Genomic DNA, 23,507 nt, shown 5'->3' on the forward strand with positions numbered 1-23,507 from the left:
CCTGACTGCCATATAAATATTTTTATATATAAATAACCTTTTTCATCAATTAGGCATGTGTCGTTTTTTTCAGTGGCTCTATACAGTTGATTTACACCTGTAGATGAAGACAAGTGACAATCTATTTGTAAATTATGAAGCGCTAACGTCTACAGCAATATCAGCTACACATTAACAAATAATATTTGTAGTGTCTATTTATAAGTAAATGATGATACGAGTTCACTAAAGATTACAATAAAATGAGCTAAAAATAACTTAAATTCAAGGAAATTGAACATGTAGTTGTAAGAATAGATAGAAGATATTTCACCAAAGCTCATCAAATCTCAAAGGATTATGAAAAGTGTCTCATCATGAAATGGCATAACTTACAAAACAAGTCAGGAAGTCATCAGGCATCTTCAGATCCGCTGCTTTCACTTCCATTCACTTCAGTCATGGACGCATCTGAGCGCAGTTGATCATTGTGACAAGATCTCCAAACTTCAGCTGATCTCTCAGATATTTAAGATGAGAGGATACTTACTTGGAATACTTGTGGTCCCACTTTTGAAACATTGCATTTGCGGTGATGTGGTGAACTTTGATGGAGACATCAAGGACTTTGTAGTTGGTAAAAGTAAGTTGTTCGTTCTTACTGACCATCGACTACATCAGATGAGACTCGATCTTTCAGAGGAGAAGAGGAAGGACATCACTAATGCCACTCATCAATATAGAGTCAACATTCTAGTGCCTTTTGACGACAACGACACCCTGATAACCTGTGGGACCTTTAGAGATGGATATTGTGAAGTTCTTGATCTAAATGACATTACAAAGAGTATTTACGATGAAAGTATATCGGTAGGACCGAAACAGAATGATAAATCTGTTGCGTTCATAGCAGGTCCAAGTACCGATAGCTACCTTTTAGTTGGGAATAAGGAAGAACAAACAAAACCTCAAGATCCGTATCCTGTTGTTAAATTGTGGAACACTTTACAATCTCAAACTGGTGGGATTTTCAACTTCATAGGAGAAGGAACAACCCCCTTCATCCAGAGCACCGCTACAGATGTGGAGTTTGTTGACGGGTTTCAGAGAGTTTCATCGTTGTACTTATTTCTCAACGCAAAGACTGACTCAAAGTCGGAGAGTAAAGTGCACGTCCTGTTGATGGACAGCAATAAAATAAAAAAGACAGAGATCGTCAGATCCCTACAGTCTGCAACGATAGAGTGCTGCAATGATAAAGCTCGTCCAGTGCTCGCCGCCTCCACCGTTATTCCCTCAGGGAACGGTGTTATTTGGGCAGGAGTGTTCAGTGCGCAGAATCAGCAGGATCCGGAGAACACCGCGCTGGCTCTGTACGACATCAGTACAGTTCGGGGCCGAGTGAAGGGTTTCTGCACTACTGTTGATTATGAGCCATGTGATTCTGAGGTTGGAAAATCAGCATTCATGTGCTCAATAGACACATTTGTTTCATTTTTTTTTTTTTTTTACAAATGTTTTGTAGTTTTATCGATTTTATAATTGTAATATAATGTAGAATATTTTGCATGACAAAACTTAATTTCACTATTCACCAAAGTCATAATATTTGTATTCTTTGTATTGCAGAGTGGTAGTAACCTTCAGCCGCTCTCTGTGGTGTTCAAGTACAGCTCAATGTCATCAGTGGCAGCAGTTAGAAGTGGATCCTGGATTGTGTTGTTCATTGGAACCAGTGATGGACAACTAATAAAGGTCCTTCATCTCTCAATAAGTTTTCATTTCTAAATTCCTGGGCTCCATTTGATCTGTTGTTTACCTCTGTATTTGAACTACTACAATACTAATTTATTATTTGTATTTCTGTTTGTTGTTCTAGCTGTTTTTGGATGAGAAATTCACACCAGGCTGTCCAATAGTGCTGTACAAATCTGATGATGAACGAGCAGTGCTTCCCAGAATGCACTTTGATCCAGTAGATTTCAAATATATCTACATCGCTCTGAGGAAAGAGGTGAGGTTTAGAAATGTGCAATTAACAAACAAACCATTGGCAGTATGTCTCTACTCAACTGTGTTATATTGAATCATCATACTTCTCTCTTTCTGCTCATGTTTGGATGTATTTTGATGTAGCTCAGAAGAGTGTCTGTGGTTCAGTGTGCTGTATACAGCTCTCTGAAAGATTGCAGAACTGCTCTGGATCCTCTCTGCGGCTGGTGTGTGAATACACAGAGGTCAGTCTGCCTTTATCACATGAGACAGGTCACACATCACATTATCTGCTTATCATTACTTAATATGCCTTTTAAATAATTATCATCTATATGGACATGGTGAGCAGAGTGCAAACAAATCTGTACGTGATATATTGATGATGTTTTTATCTAGATGCTCTACTCAAGATGAATGCTCAAATACTTCATGGGTGTCCATCCCACAAAACTCTCTTAAGACACAGCTGCTTTCTTTCCAGATGACAGAGAATTCTTCTAGAAAGGTAGAGGGTCATAATCTTAGAGTATTTATCATAATTTAGGGAATATATTTAATAAATAATTTATATGACTACCAAAACATTGCCCTCTGCTACACAGGCTACTTTGGTCATATATTAAGTGGATATAGATTTTTTTTCTTCCTGCATGGCCTTTCTTTAGTTCAGTAGTTCAGTTTGGTCTACTGCCGAGGTTGCTGTGGCCACTGACTGTGTACGAGGTTTCTTTGACAACAGTGGATAAGCTGGAAGCGTTAATAAGTTCATATATCAGGAAATGGTTGGGAGTTCCACGCTGCCTCAGGAGAGTGGGTCTTTATAGTAAAGGAATATTGCAGCTGCCAGTCTCTGCTTTAACCGAGGAGTTTAAGTGCGCCAAGGTCAGACTGGAAATGACCTTAGTAGAGTCACGCGAGAAATGTGTAAGGGAGGCAGCACCTGTGTTAAAAACTGGTAGAAAGTGGTCAGCAAAGAAATCTGTGGAAGAGGCAAAGGCTGCCCCTCAAATTGGTGATATCGTGGGGCAGGTACAGCATGGAAGAGGGGGTTTAGGGTCCAGTTTAGCTCCTCCTAAATGGCACAAGGCAGGCCCAGCTCAAAGGAGGAAGCTGGTAGTCAACGAGGTGCGAAAGCAGGAGGAGAGGATGAGGTGTATAAAGGCCATTTCCCAGGCCAAGCAGGGAGAGTGGATGAGATGGGAGTGTGTGAAACAACGCAAGATGGGGTGGCAAGACCTTTGGTAGGAGTAGGATCAGAGTAGGATCAGTTTCCTTATCAGGTCAACATTTGATGTTCTCCCATCACAGCAGAACCTAAAACTCTGGGTAGGAGAGGATCCCTCTTGTCCTTTGTGTTCATCACCTGCCACATTAAGGCACATTTTGAGAGGATGTAAGGTGGCTCTTAGCCAAGGTCGGTTTACTTGGCCCCATGACCAAGTACTCCGATGTTTGGCTTTAGCATTGGAAGACAAGCGTAACATGACCAATAAGTTGCCACCTGTTCTAGCAAAACATTACACACAGAAGACAATATTCCTCCGCCCAGGCGAGCAACCACCAAGAAAAGGTGTTAAAACCAATTCTCGCTCAGGACAACTGGAAGCTGCTAGGGACTGGAAAATGCTGGCTGATCTTGATCAACGGCTTATTTTTCCACCTGAGATTGCCACCACTAACCTACGACCAGATATTGTTTTGTGGTCTGGATCAGCACGCATTGTTCAACTGATAGATTTAACAGTGCCATGGGAGGATGCGGTAGATGAGGCATATGAGAGGAAGAAACTGCGGTATGCTCATCTGGCCACTGAAGTAGAACAGCGAGGATGGAGAGTCCGGGTTTATCCAGTGGAAGTGGGTTGTCGAGGATTTGTGGCACACTCCACAACCCGGTTCCTCAGAGACGTCGAATTCAGTGGCCAAGAGTTGCGTCGCACAGTAAAGAACTTATCTGAAGCAGCAGAGAGGAGCAGCAACTGGCTGTGGTTTAGACGGAAAGAGTCTGGCTGGCTGTGTACAGGCCGCCATTCTACGGTTTCGAAAAATTCTTGAAAACTTGATGAGTCTGTTGGTTTATTTGTATAGTTTGCATAGTAATTACAGTTATTACGTTCCTGTGTATTTTGCGTGAATGAGGATTGGTGTTTGGACAGATATTGTGTTTTGCGGTAGTATGCCATACGGAACCGTTGCCACTGACCGCTTTAACGTCCGCAGTGGGGCTCGACAGCCTTAGTCAAACAGGTTGGCGCGTATGGTCGGGTTGTGGAGAGGTTGTGAGAGATTGTGGTTAGGTCAAAGGAGCAGCCTCAGCAGCAGGAGGGATGTAAAGGTCAGTAAGCTGGGCTGAGTTGAGTGGGGGACGGAGGGGGGTGACTCTGGGAACCCAGAGTCACTGTCGAGCCCTCTTGAGGTGTCGTGGGCTAGTCGACGAAACACTGAGGACGGAAGGTGCCCACTTGAAGACCCTAGAGATGTCCCCTACTCAGCTCAATCCAGACGGTTGTCATGAGGGGACCGCACTGTGGTTGCAGCCGTTGTGTGTGCAAATACTGCAGCTATTAACACCAGACAGAAGGAGATTCACATCACCTATTGGAAAGAAGCGTAAATGGATGGAGAGGTTACTGTAAAGCTACGTCTTAGTTGGTGCTTATCTTGGCGAAAGCCGAGTACAAATCAGCATGAAGTTTTAACATCTACTCTCGTGTAATGGAAATCATAATTACTGAGTGCAACATTTCGTGTCCTGTAGGAGCCAGAGATTCTCTCTCTAGATCCCAACAAGGTTTCTTTCCATGGAAGAAACAGCGTTTTATTAAGAGGAAGGAACCTGGAATCTGTCACTAAAATCCATATTCAAGGGGATCTGGACTGTATTCCTAAAGAGTGAGATTCTGTTTGTTTGTGTTTAGTTGTATTTATGAATGTGTGTAGATTATATTATATTAGATAAATGATATTGTATATCTGTGCATGAATGTTTCCCCTCAGATCTCCGGTGTTTGATCGCTCCAGTGACACTTTAAGGTTCCACATTCCTCCCAGTGGAACTAAAGGAACAGTGAAAGTGTGTGTTGTTACTCCTGACGACCGTTGTCATGGTAACAGTATCATCACTTACAGTTCTCAGCCCAGCTGCACAGGAATACAGCCCACAGTCTCCTGGAGGAGGTAAGAGCTTTCAGACCACTGGCAGATCAGTGTCCATATAACATCAGTGCCTTGAGATGACAATGGCACATTTTTAAATTTCATGCGCATGGTAATCTAATGGCATTTTAATCATGAAATACGCAAGAATGCTGTTTATATGGAAAATTAAGGTTTGCAAAGTAATAATCTGCTGAGATACTGTGGAAAAACACATATGTGAGATTGAACGAAAGGAAATCAGAAGTTAGAGTCATTAAATTTTGCACCTATTATGCAAAATTTACTTTTATAAGGTGTTTGAACACAGATGTGCGTCCACAGTGTGTGTAAACAACCAGCCTATAATGGTAAAAATCCACCCAATACTTTTTTTATAATCCCCATATATCATTATCAATCTCTCGGAACAAGCAGTTTCAAATTTCCCCCTACCCCTCCGTAAGAGTAGGGAAACCCGGCCCACGACTGGTGATGATCTGCACTAGATCCCACCCTGAGTGAGAAGCAGCAGTCCGAGTCCGACATTATAACTGTAAACTAAACGATACCTGCTCTATCTCCATGCTGCATATACTTTCTGGCTCTGTGGGCATCCTAATACAGTTCACACACAAGCACCTATACAACAGTTCATAGATTAACATGACGGTACAGTCTAGTCGATGAGATGAATCAACGCAACTCCACAACAACTACATAAATATATCCACTAACCTTTCAGAAACGTCAGTATAGCAGTTAAAGCCTATTCCCGAGTCTCTCCATTTGTGTCTGACTCCGGTTCAAATCATGTAAGTATTGGGTATTATTGACATTTTGCTTGAGAGAAATTCGGCTGTTATGTAGTTCCAGTATCCGAAGCTCGTGTAAAGGATCGGCTGTCTTCTGAACTGAGACGGGGAGTAGCAGCTCATTTGCATTTAAATGGACACAAAACAAACTGAGTGTTTTCCATCACACTCAAAAAGGGGCAACTTTGACAAGCTATAAATAAAAATCTGGGTGGTATTTTGAGTTGAAACTTCACATTCTGATGACATCAGAGATTTATATTACATCATGTGAAAATCGGCATAATATTTCACCTTTAAGTTAGTTCCTGTATGTTTCATAATTCTGACAGCTGCAGTTTACCCATGTGACCTTACATGTGACTGGTCTTGTTTAAATTTTTAGAGGTTCAGAAAGAGCATCTTGCTTGCTGACAGCAAGGCCGTTCTTAATGTTCTGTATTACTGGCTGAAATGGTTAATATCTCTACAATAAAAACTTTAATATATATTTTAATATCTCTTCATTCAGTGGTGGAAGGAAGATTGATGTTCAGGGGAACAATATGGAATCTGTGGAATCAGTTATTGTCCGTCACTCTAATAAAGTGCTTCAAACACATTACACCAAAAGCTCAGGGGTAAGACGTGTGTTTATTACTCATGCAACTACTCACAGCACTTTATCTGATACACAGAGATCAGTATTTATAACTTCAGTGAGTCTTCAAACAGCCCAGATTCACACATGTACTGCATTTAGAAAAAAAATGTATTTTATTTGCTCATATAATTGTTAAAAGCACTTCAGTGACTCTAATTAAGTAAGTGATTATTTTAAAGGGGTTACTTTTATTTTAAGGCCTTGGATTATCCCTCACTCACAAACGTGTGTGTGTGTGTGTGTGTGTGTGTGTGTGTGTGTGTGTGTGTGTGTGTGTGTGTGTGTGTGTGTGTGTGTGTGTGTGTGTGTGTGTGTGTGTGGTCTTGAACTACATATAGTTCAAGACTTTGGGGACAATAAGAGTTTTTGTTGTTCCTGAAAAATGTTTTGCTATATTTTTTCAGTATTATTTAATGAATAGAATGTACAAAAGTACAGAATAAATTTCTTTATAGACAAACCGTTAATTATTTTCATGTTATGGGTAACTGACAAGCAAAATTAAAATTCTATATAATATATATATATATATATATATATATATATATATATATATATATATATATATATATATATATATATATATATATATATATATTCACTAAGTATTTTAGAATTTTAATATTGCTTGTCAGTTACCCATAACATGAAAAAATTAGTTTGTCTGTCAACTCATGCAATTTTATTGCGTTTTATTGCTGACACAGAGCTTCACATGTCACATGTATTGGAGTCATATCTTCATTGTCTTTCTTTTCTCAGGGCTTGTGGTTTCATTCCCCCCGTTATGATGGCACTGGACTGTTAAGCTTGTTAATGAAAATTGGAAACTTCACTGTGGACTGTAAGAATTTGTCCTACGAGCCTGATCCAGAATTCACTGGATTCACCACATTACAGGTGGCCAACGACCTACAGGTCAACATTCAGGTGAGTTTAGTATTACAGTGAGTTTAAGATCAATGTACAGTCTCCATGTTTTGGCATACATGCCTATTTTTTCCAGGCCCTGGTCTTAAAAACTCCCAGAAAATATTTGATTGTGAGCTGTCATTGTTTTTGCACATCAGCATGTGAATCTCACAACCTCCACACCATCCTACCTCTCTTTCTCAGAAAAAGGCAGATGCATTGAATTTGAGTATGAGCGAGGTGAATGTGACGGGTCTACGGGGAGATCAGCAGTATCAGTGTGTTTTGGACAAGATTGAGTCCAATGCCATCATCTGTAAGATTAAAGGAGAATCAGGAGCGGTTATAGCAGTGGACTCACTCAGTGTAAGTCTAAATAATAAATATTCAAAGTTTCTTTATGCAACATTTCTTGTTAATTAATTATTGACCCTTGCATATTTAAAATACAAAAATCTTCTTTATTTTACTTTAATTTGCAGATAAATGTTGGGCATTTGACTAAAACCCTTGAGTCTCAAAGTCAAAGTCCTATGAAGTACTTATACATCCTTGGCGCATTGATTCTGCTCATAATTCTAGCTGTTGTTGGTGTCACGTTTGTGTCTGTCTTATTCTGTTCTGTTTAGATCTGTTTGTTCTGTTTGTTTTCTATCTTAGTCGCATTTCTTTTGCTTTCCCGCCACTCATCTGTTACCATGCCTACCGTCATTAGTCCATCTTCATCACCTGTGTCTTGTTAATTACCTTCATCTGTGTTACCTGGTTTCTGTTCATCAGTGCAGTGGCGTGCGGGGGGGATGGGGTGGGAGGAGGGGGGGGGGGGTTGTCAAGCCCCTGCCCCTTTTCTCTCAAAATGTATTGTGCCCTTTTCTGATAATTGTAAATAATAATTATTATTATTATAAATATTATAATAAATAACACACACACCACTAACAATGGTACGTAATGCCGCTAACAATAAGGATACAAACAAATATAATATAAAAATAAAATTTGGCGGAGAAGTGGTAGGCGGAGTTTCCTTTGCAGCGCCTCATAAGCATTTAACGGTTCTGGAACGCAGCACCACGCAGCAGTTCGCGCGAGTCTCTTCAAACGAGCAGCAGGTAACGTTTAAGCTAATACGGAAAATTACATTTATCCTACCATCACCTAGCTACTGTAAAAGTTGCAGCAGGATGCGAGTTATTCTTAACTACAATACAAGTATAACTCGATTTCAGACGCATTCTAAATGACAATATTGTAGTGTTTTATAGTATGAAGCACAAGATCAGAGTAATTCCTTCGAGGCTTTTTATTCAACACATGTCCAACAAGTCTTACTGAACTCTTCACACACACTTCTCATTCTTTCTCAGTAGCACTTCAACACTTAAACATTACACTGCCACCTTGTGGTTAACTATGAACACCACATTCCCCTCTTACTTGAAAGATTCTTCATGTGACAGATTAGTTTCAGAACCAAACCTTTTGTTTGTTTAAATTAACAAAATCACATTACATTACTGTGTACTGTTATTAACTTTACAACACCTTTACCAATGTAATTGACATTGTTTTATTAATTCTAATGCACAGTTTTATGTATTTACGTAACTAGGCTATAACTGTTCACAACATATCCACAACAGGATGCATGTTTTTTTTATTTATTTTTATACATGTCAGTTTCACTTCACTGTAAGTCATATTCCTTCAACCACGCTGGCATTCTACGCACTCTACTACTCTTCCTAAGATTAAATGTCCCTGGTGGTTGCAAGCTCTCATTCTGAGTGGTAACAGGACCTGTAAAGCGAGTTAATTTAGAAACATTCCATTTCTTTTTGTCACTCAAAACAAAGGTACTCTTTCCGATTTGCTGCTCAATGCTCAGGGGTGGTGAGAACTGAGAAACACCCTTTCTCACATGCCCAGGTTGTTTCACTCTCACCTGGTCTCCTGGTTTGAAAGTGTGGTACTTGGCACCACGTCTTTTGTCAGTGTACTTTTTACTCTTGAGCTGTTTGTTACTCACAGTCTCTTTCACTTGAGCACATTTGTCACTTTTGGGGCCAACAGGAAAAACATTCAGCTTTGTACGCATTTTGCGATGATGAAGAAGCACAGAAGGTGAAACGGCTGTAGTACTGTGTGGGGTAGCTCTGTAGCTTTGCAAGAACTCAGTCACTGCATGTTTCCATGGTTTCCCCATCTGTTCCGCAGAAAGGATGCATTCTTTCAGGACTCTATTCCACCGCTCCACAGCTCCATTGCCTTGTGGATAATACACGCTACTACGCATGTGACTTATTCCTCTATCCTCTAAGAAAGCTGCAAACACACTGGAGGTGAATTGAGGACCGTTGTCAGTCACAACACACTGGGGATTTCCCTCTCTACTGAACACAGATTGGAGGAATGATGTGACCACCTCAGCAGTGACATTTGGAGAAAACGCTACCTCAGGCCACTTACTATGATAGTCCACCAGACAAATGGCAAAACGACAGTCAGAAGGTCCTCTGTCAAACGGTCCAACGATATCGATCGCTAGTTTCTGCCATGGCCCAGACGGCAGACTGACAGGCTGAAGAGGAGCCGGAGCTGTTTTAGCCGATTTGTCATTCAGTTGGCATGTTAAGGAGGAAGAAACAGCCGACTGCACGTGAGCATCCATCTGAGGCCACCAGAATAATTCACGCAGCCGCTGTTTCGTTTGAACAATTCCTTGGTGTGTCTCATGTGCCAGGCTTATCATTTTACAGCGCAATGTAGAAGGAACAAGAACACGATGTTCGCCTCTCCTCACTAGCACACCATCCACACACAGTTCATCACGAATACGAAAGAAGGGCACCAGAACAGGATCCAGGTCACAGGATTTTTTCGGCCAGCCTTGCCCGATTCGCAAGCGCAGCAGGGTTAACTCTGGACAGGCTTCCGAAGCAGCTATGAAATCCTCAGCAGACAATGTAGACAGCCCAGTAACGAAAGCAACCATTTCTGGTTCCACAGCACTATCATTTCCTGTCGGTAGTGGCAGCCTGGACAGACAATCTGCAGCACAATTAAGATGTCCAGGTCGGTAGATGACATCATATGTGTAGCAAAGCAAACGTGCCGACCACCGGGCGACCCGCATACCGGCCCGGCCAATTCCTTTGGTTGCCAACAGTGTAGTGAGCGCAGAATGATCAGTTCTGAGCGTAAAGTGTCGACCCCACAGATACGGCCGCCACTTTTCTACGGCCCAGACACAAGCCAACGCCTCCTTCTCGACCGTAGAGTATTTCCTTTCGGCTGCAGTAAGGGTTCTAGAAGCAAACGCTACAGTCCTTTCAACACGGTCTGGGTGTATTTGTGTCAAAACCCCACCCAGGCCATAGTCAGAAGCGTCAGTCGACACTATAGTGGGAAGGGACGGGTCAAACAAAGCAAGCACTTGACTTCCAGAAAGCAGGTCTTTCAGCTCTTTGAAGCTGCGTTCAGCAGACACAGTCCAGGCAAACTTAATCTCTGATGTATCTCTAAGTAGGGCACGCAACGGCTCAGCAACAGAAGCAAAGTTCGGCAAAAACTTGCTGTACCATGAAATCAGTCCCAGAAATGAGCGCAAGGAAGCAACATCGTGCGGCGCAGGAGCCTCAATGATCGCAGACTTGTGTTCCTCATCTGGGAAAATTCCATGTTTGGAAACAACGTGTCCAAGGAACTTTAAGGACGACTGGCTGAACGTACACTTTTCCCGGTTCAGTTGTAGTCCTGCGTCTGACAAGCGCTGCATGACTGAGCGCAGCGTCGTATCGTGACCTTCCTGGGTGGCACCATACACTATGATATCATCCAGGTAGTTCCTTACCCCATGTATGCCTTTCAGGACCGTTTCCATCATTTTTTGAAACGCCGATGGTGCGGAAGCAAGGCCGTACGGAACCCGGCAGTACCTGAAGAGACCATCATGCGTAATAAAAGCTATGATGTTCCGGCAGTCGTCGTGTAAGGTAAGCTGATGGTAAGCAGCCGCTAAATCAATTGTAGTGAACACTGATGAGCCGCTTAGTTCACTCAAAAGTTCATCTATATGCGGCAGAGGATGACTGTCAACAATCAGGGCCATGTTTGGCTCACGCAGATCAACACAGAGACGTATTTTACCTCCTTTCTTCGTGGTGACAACAATAGGTGAAATCCACGGGGAAGAATCGATTTTCTCAATTATGCCATTTTGCAACAACGAGTCCAGTTCTGCAGAAACAGCTTGTCGCACAGAGAATGGAAGTCGACGAAGCTTCTGTCGAACTGGAGTAGCGTCAGGTTTAACTGTAGGCTTATGAACAAACCCTTTCACGCTCCCCACAGAAGTAACTGGAGCAGGAATAGTTTCTCCAAAAACTGCATGTAGTTCGTCAGGCGCAGTAACAGTACCAAAATGAAAAGAACAGTTCAAAGCTCGAATTAAGTCCATGCCCATCAAAGCAGAGCCACCTTTCACAACGTAAAAACAAGCAATAGTTACCTTTTTATTCAGTGAGACGTCCGCATGAAAGCATCCTAGCACAGGAATATCTTCTTTCAAGTACGTGACCAGCTTTACTTTGTGTGTACGTGACCAGTTTTACTCTGAACTTTGTGCCATGAGCATGTCAGCATTCGAGAGCGCTTGTTCCACCTGACACGCAATAACAATAGCTGTGTCCAGGGTCAGTGTTGGTTCCAGCAGGAGTCTGTCTCGCACTGCTGGGGCATACGATCGTTCAACCAGCTGATCGCGCAACATTTCACTCTCCAGTTCACCATAAGCACATGATGAAGATAATTCCCGCAAAGCAGACAGGAACTGTGAAATGGTCTCGTCAGCACGTTGAGAACACTGGCGAAAGCGATGTCGAGCGACCACAACATTCACCTTCGGAACAAAATGATCCTCCAATACTGTCATTGCCTCTGCAAATGTAGTTCCAGTATTAGGCAACATGTAAAACAGCCTCTGGCCTTCAGTACCCAAGCTGTGTAGTAGAATAGCACGTTTCCTGGCATCAGGCCATGAGTCTCCTGTAGCATTAATAGCAAGCAAGTAATTTTCGAACATTTTCCGCCAGGTAACAAAAGGAATCGCAGGCTCTCCACTGCATGGCAGAAAAGATGCAGGCGTAGGCACAGAAACCATCGTCGCCAATTTGTAGTGTTTTATAGTATGAAGCACAAGATCAGAGTAATTCCTTCGAGGCTTTTTATTCAACACATGTCCAACAAGTCTTACTGAACTCTTCACACACACTTCTCATTCTTTCTCAGTAGCACTTCAACACTTAAACATTACACTGCCACCTTGTGGTTAACTATGAACACCACAAATATCATTCGGTTTTATCCAAGGAATAAAAGTGCAAGGGGAAATACATCTAACAGTTAGTTAAATTAAATCTTAAGTCCATGTCTAACTCTAAATTGTAAGGAACTTATATCTTTGATTTCATAGTAACGCTTTACAATAAGGTTAATTTGTTCATTACTCATCTATGAACTAACATGAACTAACCATGAGCAACACATTTGTTACTGTAGCAGGCTATATCTTAGTTAATACTACAACTGTTAATTTTTTATTCATGTTATGCCTCAGTCAGTGCATTAACTAATGATAACAAATACAAGTTTTGATTTAAATGTTTTAGTAAATGCTGAAATTAATATTAACTAAGATTAATAAATGCTGTAGAAGTGCAGTTCATTTAGCTAATTTTAACTAAAGAAACCTTATTGTAAAGTGTTACTGATTCATGATAGCTAACAATGTCTTTCATACATATAATACATACATTAAATTTACAACATCAACAAAACTAAAAATTAATTTTCCCTAATTACCTTCTTGATTCTCACTTTTTTGTTTGGTAAAGTAAATAATATTTAGTAATATCATAATTTCCCTATTTTCATTTGATGTGTTATGCATTCTAATAATTGTATCAACATATTTTATTAGAATGCCAAGGAAAGAAAGAATAGAAACAAATAAAATCAAGAGTAATAATTGTTTTATTTAGTGCCTTTTTTGGTCCCTCCGCCCCTGCCCCTGAGGAGGTCTGTGCACGCCACTGCATCAGTGTCTGTATTTAGTTCCCTCTGTTCAGTTAGTCTTTGTCCGGTCTCGTCGGTGTAACGTTGTTGTGTGACCTGCCTGCTTATGTCTCTGAGTAATTGTGATTAAAATAGTTTTGGATTTGAAAATTCAGCCTTCCTCGTCATCTTCTGCCTGTACACCCTGACAGTTGGTAAGTCAAGTCAAATAGTCAAGTCAAATATATTTATATAGCGCTTTTCACAATACAGATTGTATCAAAGCTGCTTCACAGTATCAATCAAAACAACTTAACAATGTTTGTTTATTACTGGAAAAAAAGACATCCAAGTTTGGTAGAGCTAATCAATGGTATGATTGGTTAATTAATTTGAATATCCCCAACTGAGCAAGCCAAAGGCAACAGTGGCAAGGAACCGAAAAACTCCATCCAGTGACCTAATGGTGTCCTAACACCCCATCAAATGACCCAATGGAGAAAAAAAAACCTTGGGAGAACCCAGGCTCAGTCGGGGGCCAGTTTTCCTCTGGCGTTTATGAACTAGAGGCCGAATTTACAGTAACTGTAAGAAAAAAATTTATATGAATGCCTGGCTAAATAGATGCGTCTTCAGTCTAGTTTTAAACTGGGAGAGAGAGTCTGAGCTACGAACAATATCAGGAAGGCTATTCCAGAGCATCGGAGCTAAATGTGAAAATGCTCTGCCTCCTTTGGTGGATCTGGATATCCTAGGAATGACCAGAAGCCTCGAATCTAGTGATCTTAAAGAGCGCGATGGATTGTAAGGCGATAGAAGATCCGTTAAATAGACTGGAGCTAAACCATTTAGAGCTTTATAAGTCAAAAGCAATATCTTGTATTTAATACGGAACTTTATAGGTAACCAATGAAGTGATGATAAAATCGGTGTTATATGATCATATTTTCTTGATCTAGTAAGAACTCTAGCGGCTGCATTTTGGACTAACTGTAGCTTGTTTATTGAAGATGCAGGACAACCAGCTAATAAAGCATTACAGTAATCTAGTCTCGAGGTCATGAATGCATGAACTAACTTTTCTGCATCAGAGACTGATAGCATATTACGTAGCTTAGCAATGTTTCTAAGGTGGAAAAAGGCTGTTTTTGTAACATATGAAATATGCTTTTCAAAAGACAGGTTGCGGTCTAGTATAACACCCAGGTCTTTTACTGTAGCGGATAAAGTAACAGGGCATCCTACTATGTTAAAGTCGTGCTGTGAAGGGTTTTGTGGACGGTTTTTAGAACCGATTGTCTTGTCTGGATTTAATAAAAGAAAATTACGCGTCATCCAATCTTTTATATCATTAACACAATCTGTCAATTTGGATAATTTAGCGTATTCATCTGGCCGTGATGAAATATATATTTGAGTGTCATCAGCATAACAATGGAAACTAATTCCATGTTTCCTTAGAATATTACCAAGTGGCAGCATATATATTGAGAATAATAAAGGGCCTAACACAGATCCCTGCGGCACTCCATAGTTTGCCGAAGTTATAATCGATTTTTCTCCATTTAAGTAGACGAAATGGTAGCGGTCAGATAAGTATGACCTGAACCAGCTTAATGCTTGTCCTTGAACACCAGTGTAATTTTGTAGTCGATCTAAGAGTATTGTGTGATCTATAGTATCGAACGCAGCACTAAGATCAAGTAAAACTAGTACTGAGATACAGCCTTGGTCCGAAGCTAAAAGTAAATCATTTGTGATTCTAACAAGCGCAGTTTCAGTGCTATGATGTGGCCTGAATCCAGCCTGAAACTTTTCATAGATGTCGTTTTCTTGCAAGAAAGAGCCGAGTTGAGCAGCCACAACTTTTTCTAATATTTTTGACATAAATGGAAGATTCGAAATGGGTCTGTAATTTGCTAGGTTATTTGGATCTAATTGTGGTTTCTTAATAAGAGGTTTTATAACTGCCAGCTTGAACGTTCTTGGAACATGACCTAAAGATAAAGATGAGTTAATAATATTGAGAAGAGGCTCTTCCACTATAGGTAACACTTCTTTCAGTAGTTCAGTTGGTATAGGATCTAATAAACATGTTGTTGTTTTAGATGAAGTGATAAGTTTATTTAACTCTTTTTGTTCTATGGTTGTAAAGCATTGTAATTGTTCTTGCGGGGTGATAATTGCGGCTGAATTATAAGGCGCGAGCAGAGATCGAACGTTTACGATTTTGATTCTGATGCTTTCAATTTTCTCGGTGAAGAAGTTCATGAAATCATTACTACTAAACTGTAACGAGGTATTTTGTTCAGACGACGTCTGTTTATTTGTTAGTCTAGCCACGGTATTAAATAAAAACCTTGGATTATTTCGGTTGTTTTCTATTAATTTGCTCAGGTGCTCCGCCCTGGCCGTTTAAGGGCCTTTTTATAACGTGACATACTGTCTTTCCACGCGATTCTAAAGACCTCTAAATTAGTTTTTTTTCATTTACGCTCTAAATTACGGGTTTCTCTCTTTAAAACATACGTAGTATTATTGTACCATGGTGCTATACTTTTTTCTCTGACCTTTTGTAATCTAATGGGTGCAACAATATCCAATGTTCTAGAGAGAATGGAGCTCATAGTGCTAGTTAGTGCGTCTAGTTCATCTGTTTGTTTGGGTTCAGGCAGCAGCTGGGACAGATCAGATAAGCTATTTGAGAAATGATCTATGGTGGACAGATGATTTCAGATTTACGTCACATATTTTAACATTAGTCCTGCAGGGATAAATATGTGGTGTTGCACATCTGTCTAGTTGGAGCCATTGTTCACCTTAAGAGCCAGAGACAAATGAATGAGAAAATGAACAAACAACTGGAAATGCTGGAAAGCAACATCAGACGGGATATACATCAAGGTCGGTCATTTTTGAAATGCTGGTCTTTGTAGTGTGGTGTTTGTAAAGGCAAGTGTCACTGTTTCTATTGAACAAACAACTAAATCCTAAATACAGTATTAAACTTAAGTAAATAACTTGTCCTGCACCTTTCTGCAATGGACACAAATTATATGAATTGGTTAAAACATAAAATTTGTGAATAAATCACCATTTCTATACCCTGTGTTATCTGTAATAAAATGGAAGGATCATCTCTGCTCGTACTTCTTGGGAAATCTGTGCATTTGTTGGTTTTCGATCAAGAATCTTTTTCAAAAGGGATGTTTAAGAATGTTCGGACCTCGTCGTCCATCCAAACATACCTTTCGCTCTCCCTTTTTCTGATCACATGATCTGTTAGTTCCCTTGCTTCAGGTAAAGTCACAAGACATTTATTGATACGCATCAAGAAATGTATTCGATAAATGTGTTTCCTGCATAGTTGTACGTGTTTTCTTATCGGATAACAAATTATCTGCTTTAATTGAGCATGTACGGTTTTGTTATGTACATTTTTAGATTTATGTGATTTTAAATTTTTAGATTTAAAGTGAACCCAACAAGAGTGCATGCCCCATTGAAGACTCAGAACAGTGTAACGGGTGAGTCACATCCCTTTGAATCATTCCCCAGCTCAACTGAAGCAATGTACAATGTATTGTTGATCTTCACAATAAACACATGCAGGCTGGTTGCATTTTGAGTGTAATCTATATGTGCCTAGTTGACAACTCGTATTAGAAGTTCACTAGAAACAACTATTTAGCTCACCACATTACTGTGACTTTGCAAACACCCCACCCACTCTACAAAAACAGATGTGTTACTTTTTAACACATATGATGTAGATTATGTGTTCACGGAACAATATTTTCTTCATGAAGCAGTGCACTATAACACTATTACATCATCTGGGAGAAGATCGATTAAAGGGATAGTTCAGCCCAAAAGTTTACTCCCCCTCATCTCCTTTCAAAACCCTTAGGACTTTCTTTCTTTCTTTCACAAACGGAAGAATTTTATCAGAATATGCAAACTTCATTTTGTCCATACAATGGCCAATGGTGCCCTGCCGTTGGGGAATCCCCAGATGCTCTTGAAAAGGGTCTCAACAAAAGAATGGACTGCCACCTGTTGGACACATCAAAAACAAGTTTCATTTATATTTCACACAAGTTGAGTTTTCATATTTTATGATGACATTCCATAAACATAATGTTTTTTATACTCTACAAACTGTATATTATATCCTCTAACCCTAACACGACCCCTAAACCTACCAATCACAGAAAACTTTCTGCATTTTTACATTATCAAAAAAGAATTGAATGTGATTTCTAAGCTGTTACAAACCTCATGGGGACCAAAATATGTCTGGTATTTCTGGTCAATCTATCCATCATGTATCTATATTTCTGTCTGTCCATCCATCCATCTGTTTGTCTGTCTATCTATACATACCTATACAATAAAATGCTTCCGTGTCAGTTATTCTGTTAGTGTCATGGCAAGTCAGGCTCGTAGGACAAATACCCACAGTCAATAGTGGAGTTCCTAACTTTCATTAACAAGCTTAACAGTTCAGTGCCATCTTAATGGGGGGAATGAAACCACAAGCCCTGAGAAAAGGGCATCATGTCCATATAGATGATAAGAATTTAAAAGACTGTTCTACAAGGAACCATTAGGCATATTAAGTGATGACAGGCAGATAATGTGATGTGTGAAAAGTCACATGTGATAAAGGCAGACTGACCTCTGTGTGTTTAAACACCAGCCGCAGAGAGGATCCAGAGCAGCTCGTTCATCATCAGATTTGTACAGCACTATTGGACAGCCTGGTGTGAATTTCTCATCCAAAAACAGCTAGAACAACAAACAGAAATACAAATCTTAAATTATAATTGTAGTAGTTCAAATGCAGAGTTAAACAACAGATTAAATGGAGCCCAGGAATTTAGAAATTAAAACTTATTGAGATATGAAGGAGACCTTTATTAGTTGTCCATCACTGGTTCCTATGAACAACACAATCCAGGATCCACTTCTAACTGCTGCCACTGATGACATTGAGCTGAACTTGAACACCACAGAGAGCAGCTGAAGGTTATTACTATACAACACAAAAGACAAAAATATTATGACTTTGGTGAATAGTGAAATTAAGTTTTGTCATGCAACATATTCTACATTATATTACAATTATAAAATCGATAAAACTAGGCTACTAAACATTTGTACAAAAAAAAAAAAAATTTGAAAGAAATGTGTCTATTGAGCACATAAATCCTGATTTTTCCAACCTCAGAATCACATTTTTCACCAGTATTGCAGAAACCCTTCACTCGGCCCCGAACTGCACTGATGTCGTACAGAGCCAGCGCGGTGTTCTCCGGATCCTGCTGATCCTGCGCACTGAAAACTCCTGCCCAAATAACACCGTTCCCTGAGGGAATAACGGTGGAGGCGACGAGCACTGATCGAGCTTTATCATTGCAGCACTCTATCGTTGCAGCCTGTAGGGATCTGACGATCTCTGTCTTTTTTCTTTTATTTCTTTTATGCAATTTCCTCCCCGAGTCAGTCTGTGCGTTGAGAAATAAGTACAACGATGAAACTCTCTGAAATACGTCAACAAGCTCCACATCTGTAGCGGTGCTCTGGATGAAGGGGGTTGTTCCTTCTCCTATGAAGTTGAAAATCCCACCAGTTTGAGATTGTAAAGTGTTCCACAATTTAACAACAGGATACGGATCTTGAGGGTTTCTTTGTTCATCCCTTTTCCCAACCAAAAGGTACCTACTGGTACTTGGACCTCCTATGAACGCAACAGATTTATCATTCTGTCTTGCTCCTACCAATAAACCACTTTCATAGTAAATAATCTTTGTAATGTCATTTAGATCAAGAACTTCACAATATCCATCTCTAAAGGTCCCACAGGTTATCAGGGTGTCGTTGTCGTCAAAAGGCACTAGAATGTTGACTCTATATTGATGAGTGGCATTAGTGATGTCCTTCCTCTTCTCCTCTGAAAGATCGAGTCTCATCTGATGTAGTCGATGGTCAGTAAGAACGAACAACTTACTTTTACCAACTACAAAGTCCTTGATGTCTCCATCAAAGTTCACCACATCACCGCAAATGCAATGTTTCAAAAGTGGGACCACAAGTATTCCAAGTAAGTATCCTCTCATCTTAAATATCTGAGAGATCACCTGAAGTTTGGAGATCTTGTCACAGCGATCAACTGCGCTCAGATGCGTCCATGACTGAAGTGAGTGGAAGTGAAAGCAGCGGCTCTGAAGATGCCTGATGACTTCCTGACTTGTTATGACTAAGTTATACCATTTCATGATGAGACACTTTTCATAATCCTACATAAAATATGAGTACAAGGAACAAGTATGTAGGCTACTCTCTCTTGAAATCATTTTATTGACACCAGACTTTATATTTATTATAAACTTATATAACTCTGATCTTAAATATCTGAACGAGCAGTTGGACAGGCCTTCTATTTTTTCTTTTTTGCCCCTTGGCCTCTGTCCATCATGGCCTCCTAATCATCCCCATATACTGATTGGCTTCATCGCTGTCTTCTATTGGACAGGCCTACTATTGTGAGATCTTGTCACAGGGATGAGGGATGATCTGCTCTCAGATGCGTCCGTGGCTGAAGTGAGTGGAAGTGAAAGCAGTGCTGTGAGAGGAGGATGGGGTGTTTTTAAATACAGAGAAATTGTAGCCTACTTTCTGAAACATTTATGTATACAAAAAGTTACTTTAGTGAAACGTAAAAAAAAGAAAAAAGAACAAAGATCTGCGTTGATTTGTATACCGAAGCATACAATTAAAAAGTAGAATAGGCCTAAATGTTTTAGAGATTATCTGATACATGAAGAGGAAGGAGGTTTTATGAAGTAAGAATTTTTTCCACGTAGTTTGTATAACAACTTTAATAATAACATTTGTATTGTAAGAATTGATAAATTAGGAAATTCCAGACAGTCTGTTTCGGGGGTGACCAGACACTGAGAGGACAAAAGGACCTCTCTGGAGATTACCATTTGAACTGGCCTTCATGCACCATTGAGACGAAAGTCTCACCTCCGAACCAACTTCATCTACATCTCCCCACACCCCCACCTGAATGCACCCAAGAAAATGTAGTTTTAATGTGAAGGATTATCACAGAGTATTTTCATGTTTAGTACTATTTAAAATGTCACAGTACGACTGGTACAAATGTCTCATTCCCAAAGAAGTAAACCCAAAAGGTAATAAAGTTCTTAGGAAGTTTAGAAATATCTTCCACACCCTCCAATACTGGAGGGTGTGTCTTTGAGTTAACACCTTCGACCATTTGACTGAACGCTAATTTTCCACTGCTAGCAAATGGTGACTTACAGGTAAATTTCCACTGTGAATGATGTTTAGATTTGAAATGAGGTCTGGGTATATAATGAAACGCAGCGAGAGCTCAGGGCCTTTTCTATATCTGAGATCGGCCCGTGAGGCTGAGAGTTGCGAGACTCTCAGCCTCACGCATTTCTTGTCGGGTAAACTTTTTCCCCTTTGTTCTAGAACATTTGATGGTTTGCATTGATTATCTTTCAATTGATTATGGAATTGTAATAATACATTTACCTGACATAATAAATTGTTATATTTGATTATTCTAACAGACTTTGAATTTATTTTCATTGGAGTTAAAAGGAATAGTCAAACATTAACGTATATTTAATGATGCACAGATATCATTGAAAAACCTTTTCATTTTATGGAGTCAGATGAAACGAGTTAATACATAAGATAAAATGTATTGCATTTAACCAAAAATACTTTGCCACGAGAAAAGACAGTAACACGCAGAGACCTTCACCGCTAATTCGAATACCGCCATTGGATCGAGTTAGACGGCCTTACAAAGTGGTGACCTCGACGTGATCTCGCATCACAAGCGAGCAACGTCTTATCCAGCAAAGTATTGGGATTTTGAAATCAACTTGAGGTTTGAACATCTTCTCTTTCTTCCGCCGTTATGGTAAGTCAACTTTTTCTGCCCTTTTTTAGAAGTGTTGAGAAAATGTTGTTTGCATTGTTACGGATCGGAAAGCCATTTGTTTAGTCCGGAACTGAAACACGTGAGGACGTGATAGTGGCGGCGAAGATGAAGAAAGAAACCCCTTGTTAATAGATTTTAAAGATATCCTTGTTTGCCTACGCAACGAGAAACGAAACCTAAAATTTGAAAACATCTTCCAAATTATATTCTATTATTCGATTAAGATCTGTAAATTTGAGCCTCAAGATTTAAACTCAGCATGTTTTCTCCATTGTTGCATGGCCTTGTTGAAACAAACGAGCAACACGTGATTAAAAATGAGCAAACAACAGAAAGAAAATTCTAAGTTTGTAAACAATCGGAAAACATGTGATTTTAAATAAATAGGCAAGTCGATGCATTTGTTTATGAAAAGCAAATTTGGGAAAAAACAGGACTACATTATGATCACAGGTTAAAATTTAGATTTCAAGGCTAAGCTAAATGCTATGACCATGCGTCAGATTCCAAAGCTAAGCTAAATGCTATGACCATGTGTCTCCCAAAGATGATTAACAGGATATGGGACTAAAAAGCTTAGTTTTTATTTTTGGATTTGTAATTGTACTTAACACATTGTGCTCATAGAACACACTTTATGGTTGTTTGTGCTACTATATGTGCTCATAGGCTAGTTAAGTTTATTCTTTGAAACACATGATTGCTTAACTGTAAGTGTTGGATGTAGCACTTAGGTTAAGGCTGTAGATGCCATGCATTCTAGGCCATGTATCTTGTGTAAACTGTGTAAACGTGTCTATGAGAAATTTGTTTGCCTCCTTATACAGGAGCATAGGATTGCCATGTGGTTACAATGTGTTTTCACAGTGCATTTGAAATCTACAAAAGAGAAACAACAAGCTTTAGAGAACGCATACTTTACCTCTCCATTCTATGGGAGCTGTTTTTCGCCTACATTTATAAAGGGTTACGTTTGAATTAATTCTGAATTGCTCTACAATTATTTTCCCAATTAGAAACGGATTCGTATGTTACCGCAATTTTTGGATCAGATTGGTGACGACCAATATTCTACACAGGTTCAAGTGTACTTGGTTTGCAAAGACGAGTTATTTCCGTCTAGAAGAGCGAAATGCTGTTTGACCGACCTAGATTCGGGTGCGTCTGCTTTGCCTATTTTGGTTTAGCGTTATTTCAGATAAGTGTGACGTGGGACACCACGGGCTTGGCCATTCCAAAGCCATTATAAGAGAAGTGAAGTTGGTCGACTAGTGTCTTTAATGGTGGCCAAAACCTCTACTGAGATAAAGTGACTAAATTAAATTCAGACAGATGCAATTCCATGGGGGCTATGAAAGTACCTTTGATTGTGTACGTGTGAATACGGCAAATCTCAGGTATATAGCCAATTACCTCTGTTCTGTGATGAAACTGATCGGATTGTGATCGTGAGACCAACGTTAAGACAGAAAACGTGAGGACCTCTAAGCGACATAGTTTCCTAATCTAAAAACGGGGAAAATATAAAATAGAGTAAATAGAATAATCAAACGTTAAAATGGCCACGTTGCCTTTATGTAGTCTTTAAAAAGACTAAATTAAACGAACAGGCATTTGAAATCTACATCAGAAACCGCGAATGTGCTTCTAATCAGCCCTGAGCCAAGAAACCTTTTCATATTCAAATGTATTGACATGAGAATGAGCAGAGATTTGACCATGTGTTTAGCATGTGCTTGCGGTCATTGGGTGTTAACAACAACAGAATTCCTCATTGGCTATCAGCCTGGCCGTTGTCGTACATAGCCTACAATGCACTGACCAGTACAGCTTTGACACTTTGACAACTAAGTTGTTCCAGAGACTCTTTAGAGACCAGAAACAATATAATTTAATTTATATTCCCAATTTATATAATATAATTGTATTATAACTCAAATTATAATATACATTATATTGTAATCGCCAAGCAGGGCATTAA

At 39.7% G+C, this 23,507-nt stretch overlaps 1 protein-coding gene and 1 pseudogene across 2 annotated transcripts in view; one reads left to right on the forward strand and one right to left on the reverse strand.

The window, feature by feature from the left end:
• Positions 1-19,728, reverse strand: part of LOC143741834 (plexin-C1-like) — a 37,422-nt pseudogene extending 17,694 nt beyond the window's left edge. The window contains exons 1-2 of the transcript XR_013205247.1: positions 18,758-19,728; positions 18,451-18,572 (exon numbers count right to left, since the gene is read on the reverse strand). The product of XR_013205247.1 is annotated as a plexin-C1-like (transcript). The remainder of the gene's footprint in view (positions 1-18,450; positions 18,573-18,757) is intronic.
• On the forward strand, positions 449-17,155 carry LOC143742403 (plexin-C1-like). Its single transcript, XM_077235256.1, has 13 exons — positions 449-1,428; positions 1,609-1,734; positions 1,859-1,993; positions 2,116-2,216; positions 2,371-2,479; positions 4,733-4,866; positions 4,972-5,151; positions 6,436-6,544; positions 7,330-7,497; positions 7,684-7,845; positions 7,962-8,070; positions 16,336-16,437; positions 17,002-17,155. The coding sequence occupies exons 1-13, from the start codon at positions 514-516 to the stop codon at positions 17,010-17,012; spliced, it is 2,361 nt and encodes a 786-aa protein (XP_077091371.1). The 5' UTR covers positions 449-513; the 3' UTR covers positions 17,013-17,155.
• Positions 19,729-23,507: the final 3,779 nt, after the last annotated feature.

Source organism: Siphateles boraxobius, unplaced genomic scaffold (genome assembly GCF_051911475.1).
Source record: "Siphateles boraxobius isolate OS27281-9 unplaced genomic scaffold, OSU_SipBor_1 19, whole genome shotgun sequence".
In the NCBI taxonomy this organism is placed as follows: Eukaryota; Metazoa; Chordata; class Actinopteri; order Cypriniformes; family Leuciscidae; genus Siphateles; species Siphateles boraxobius.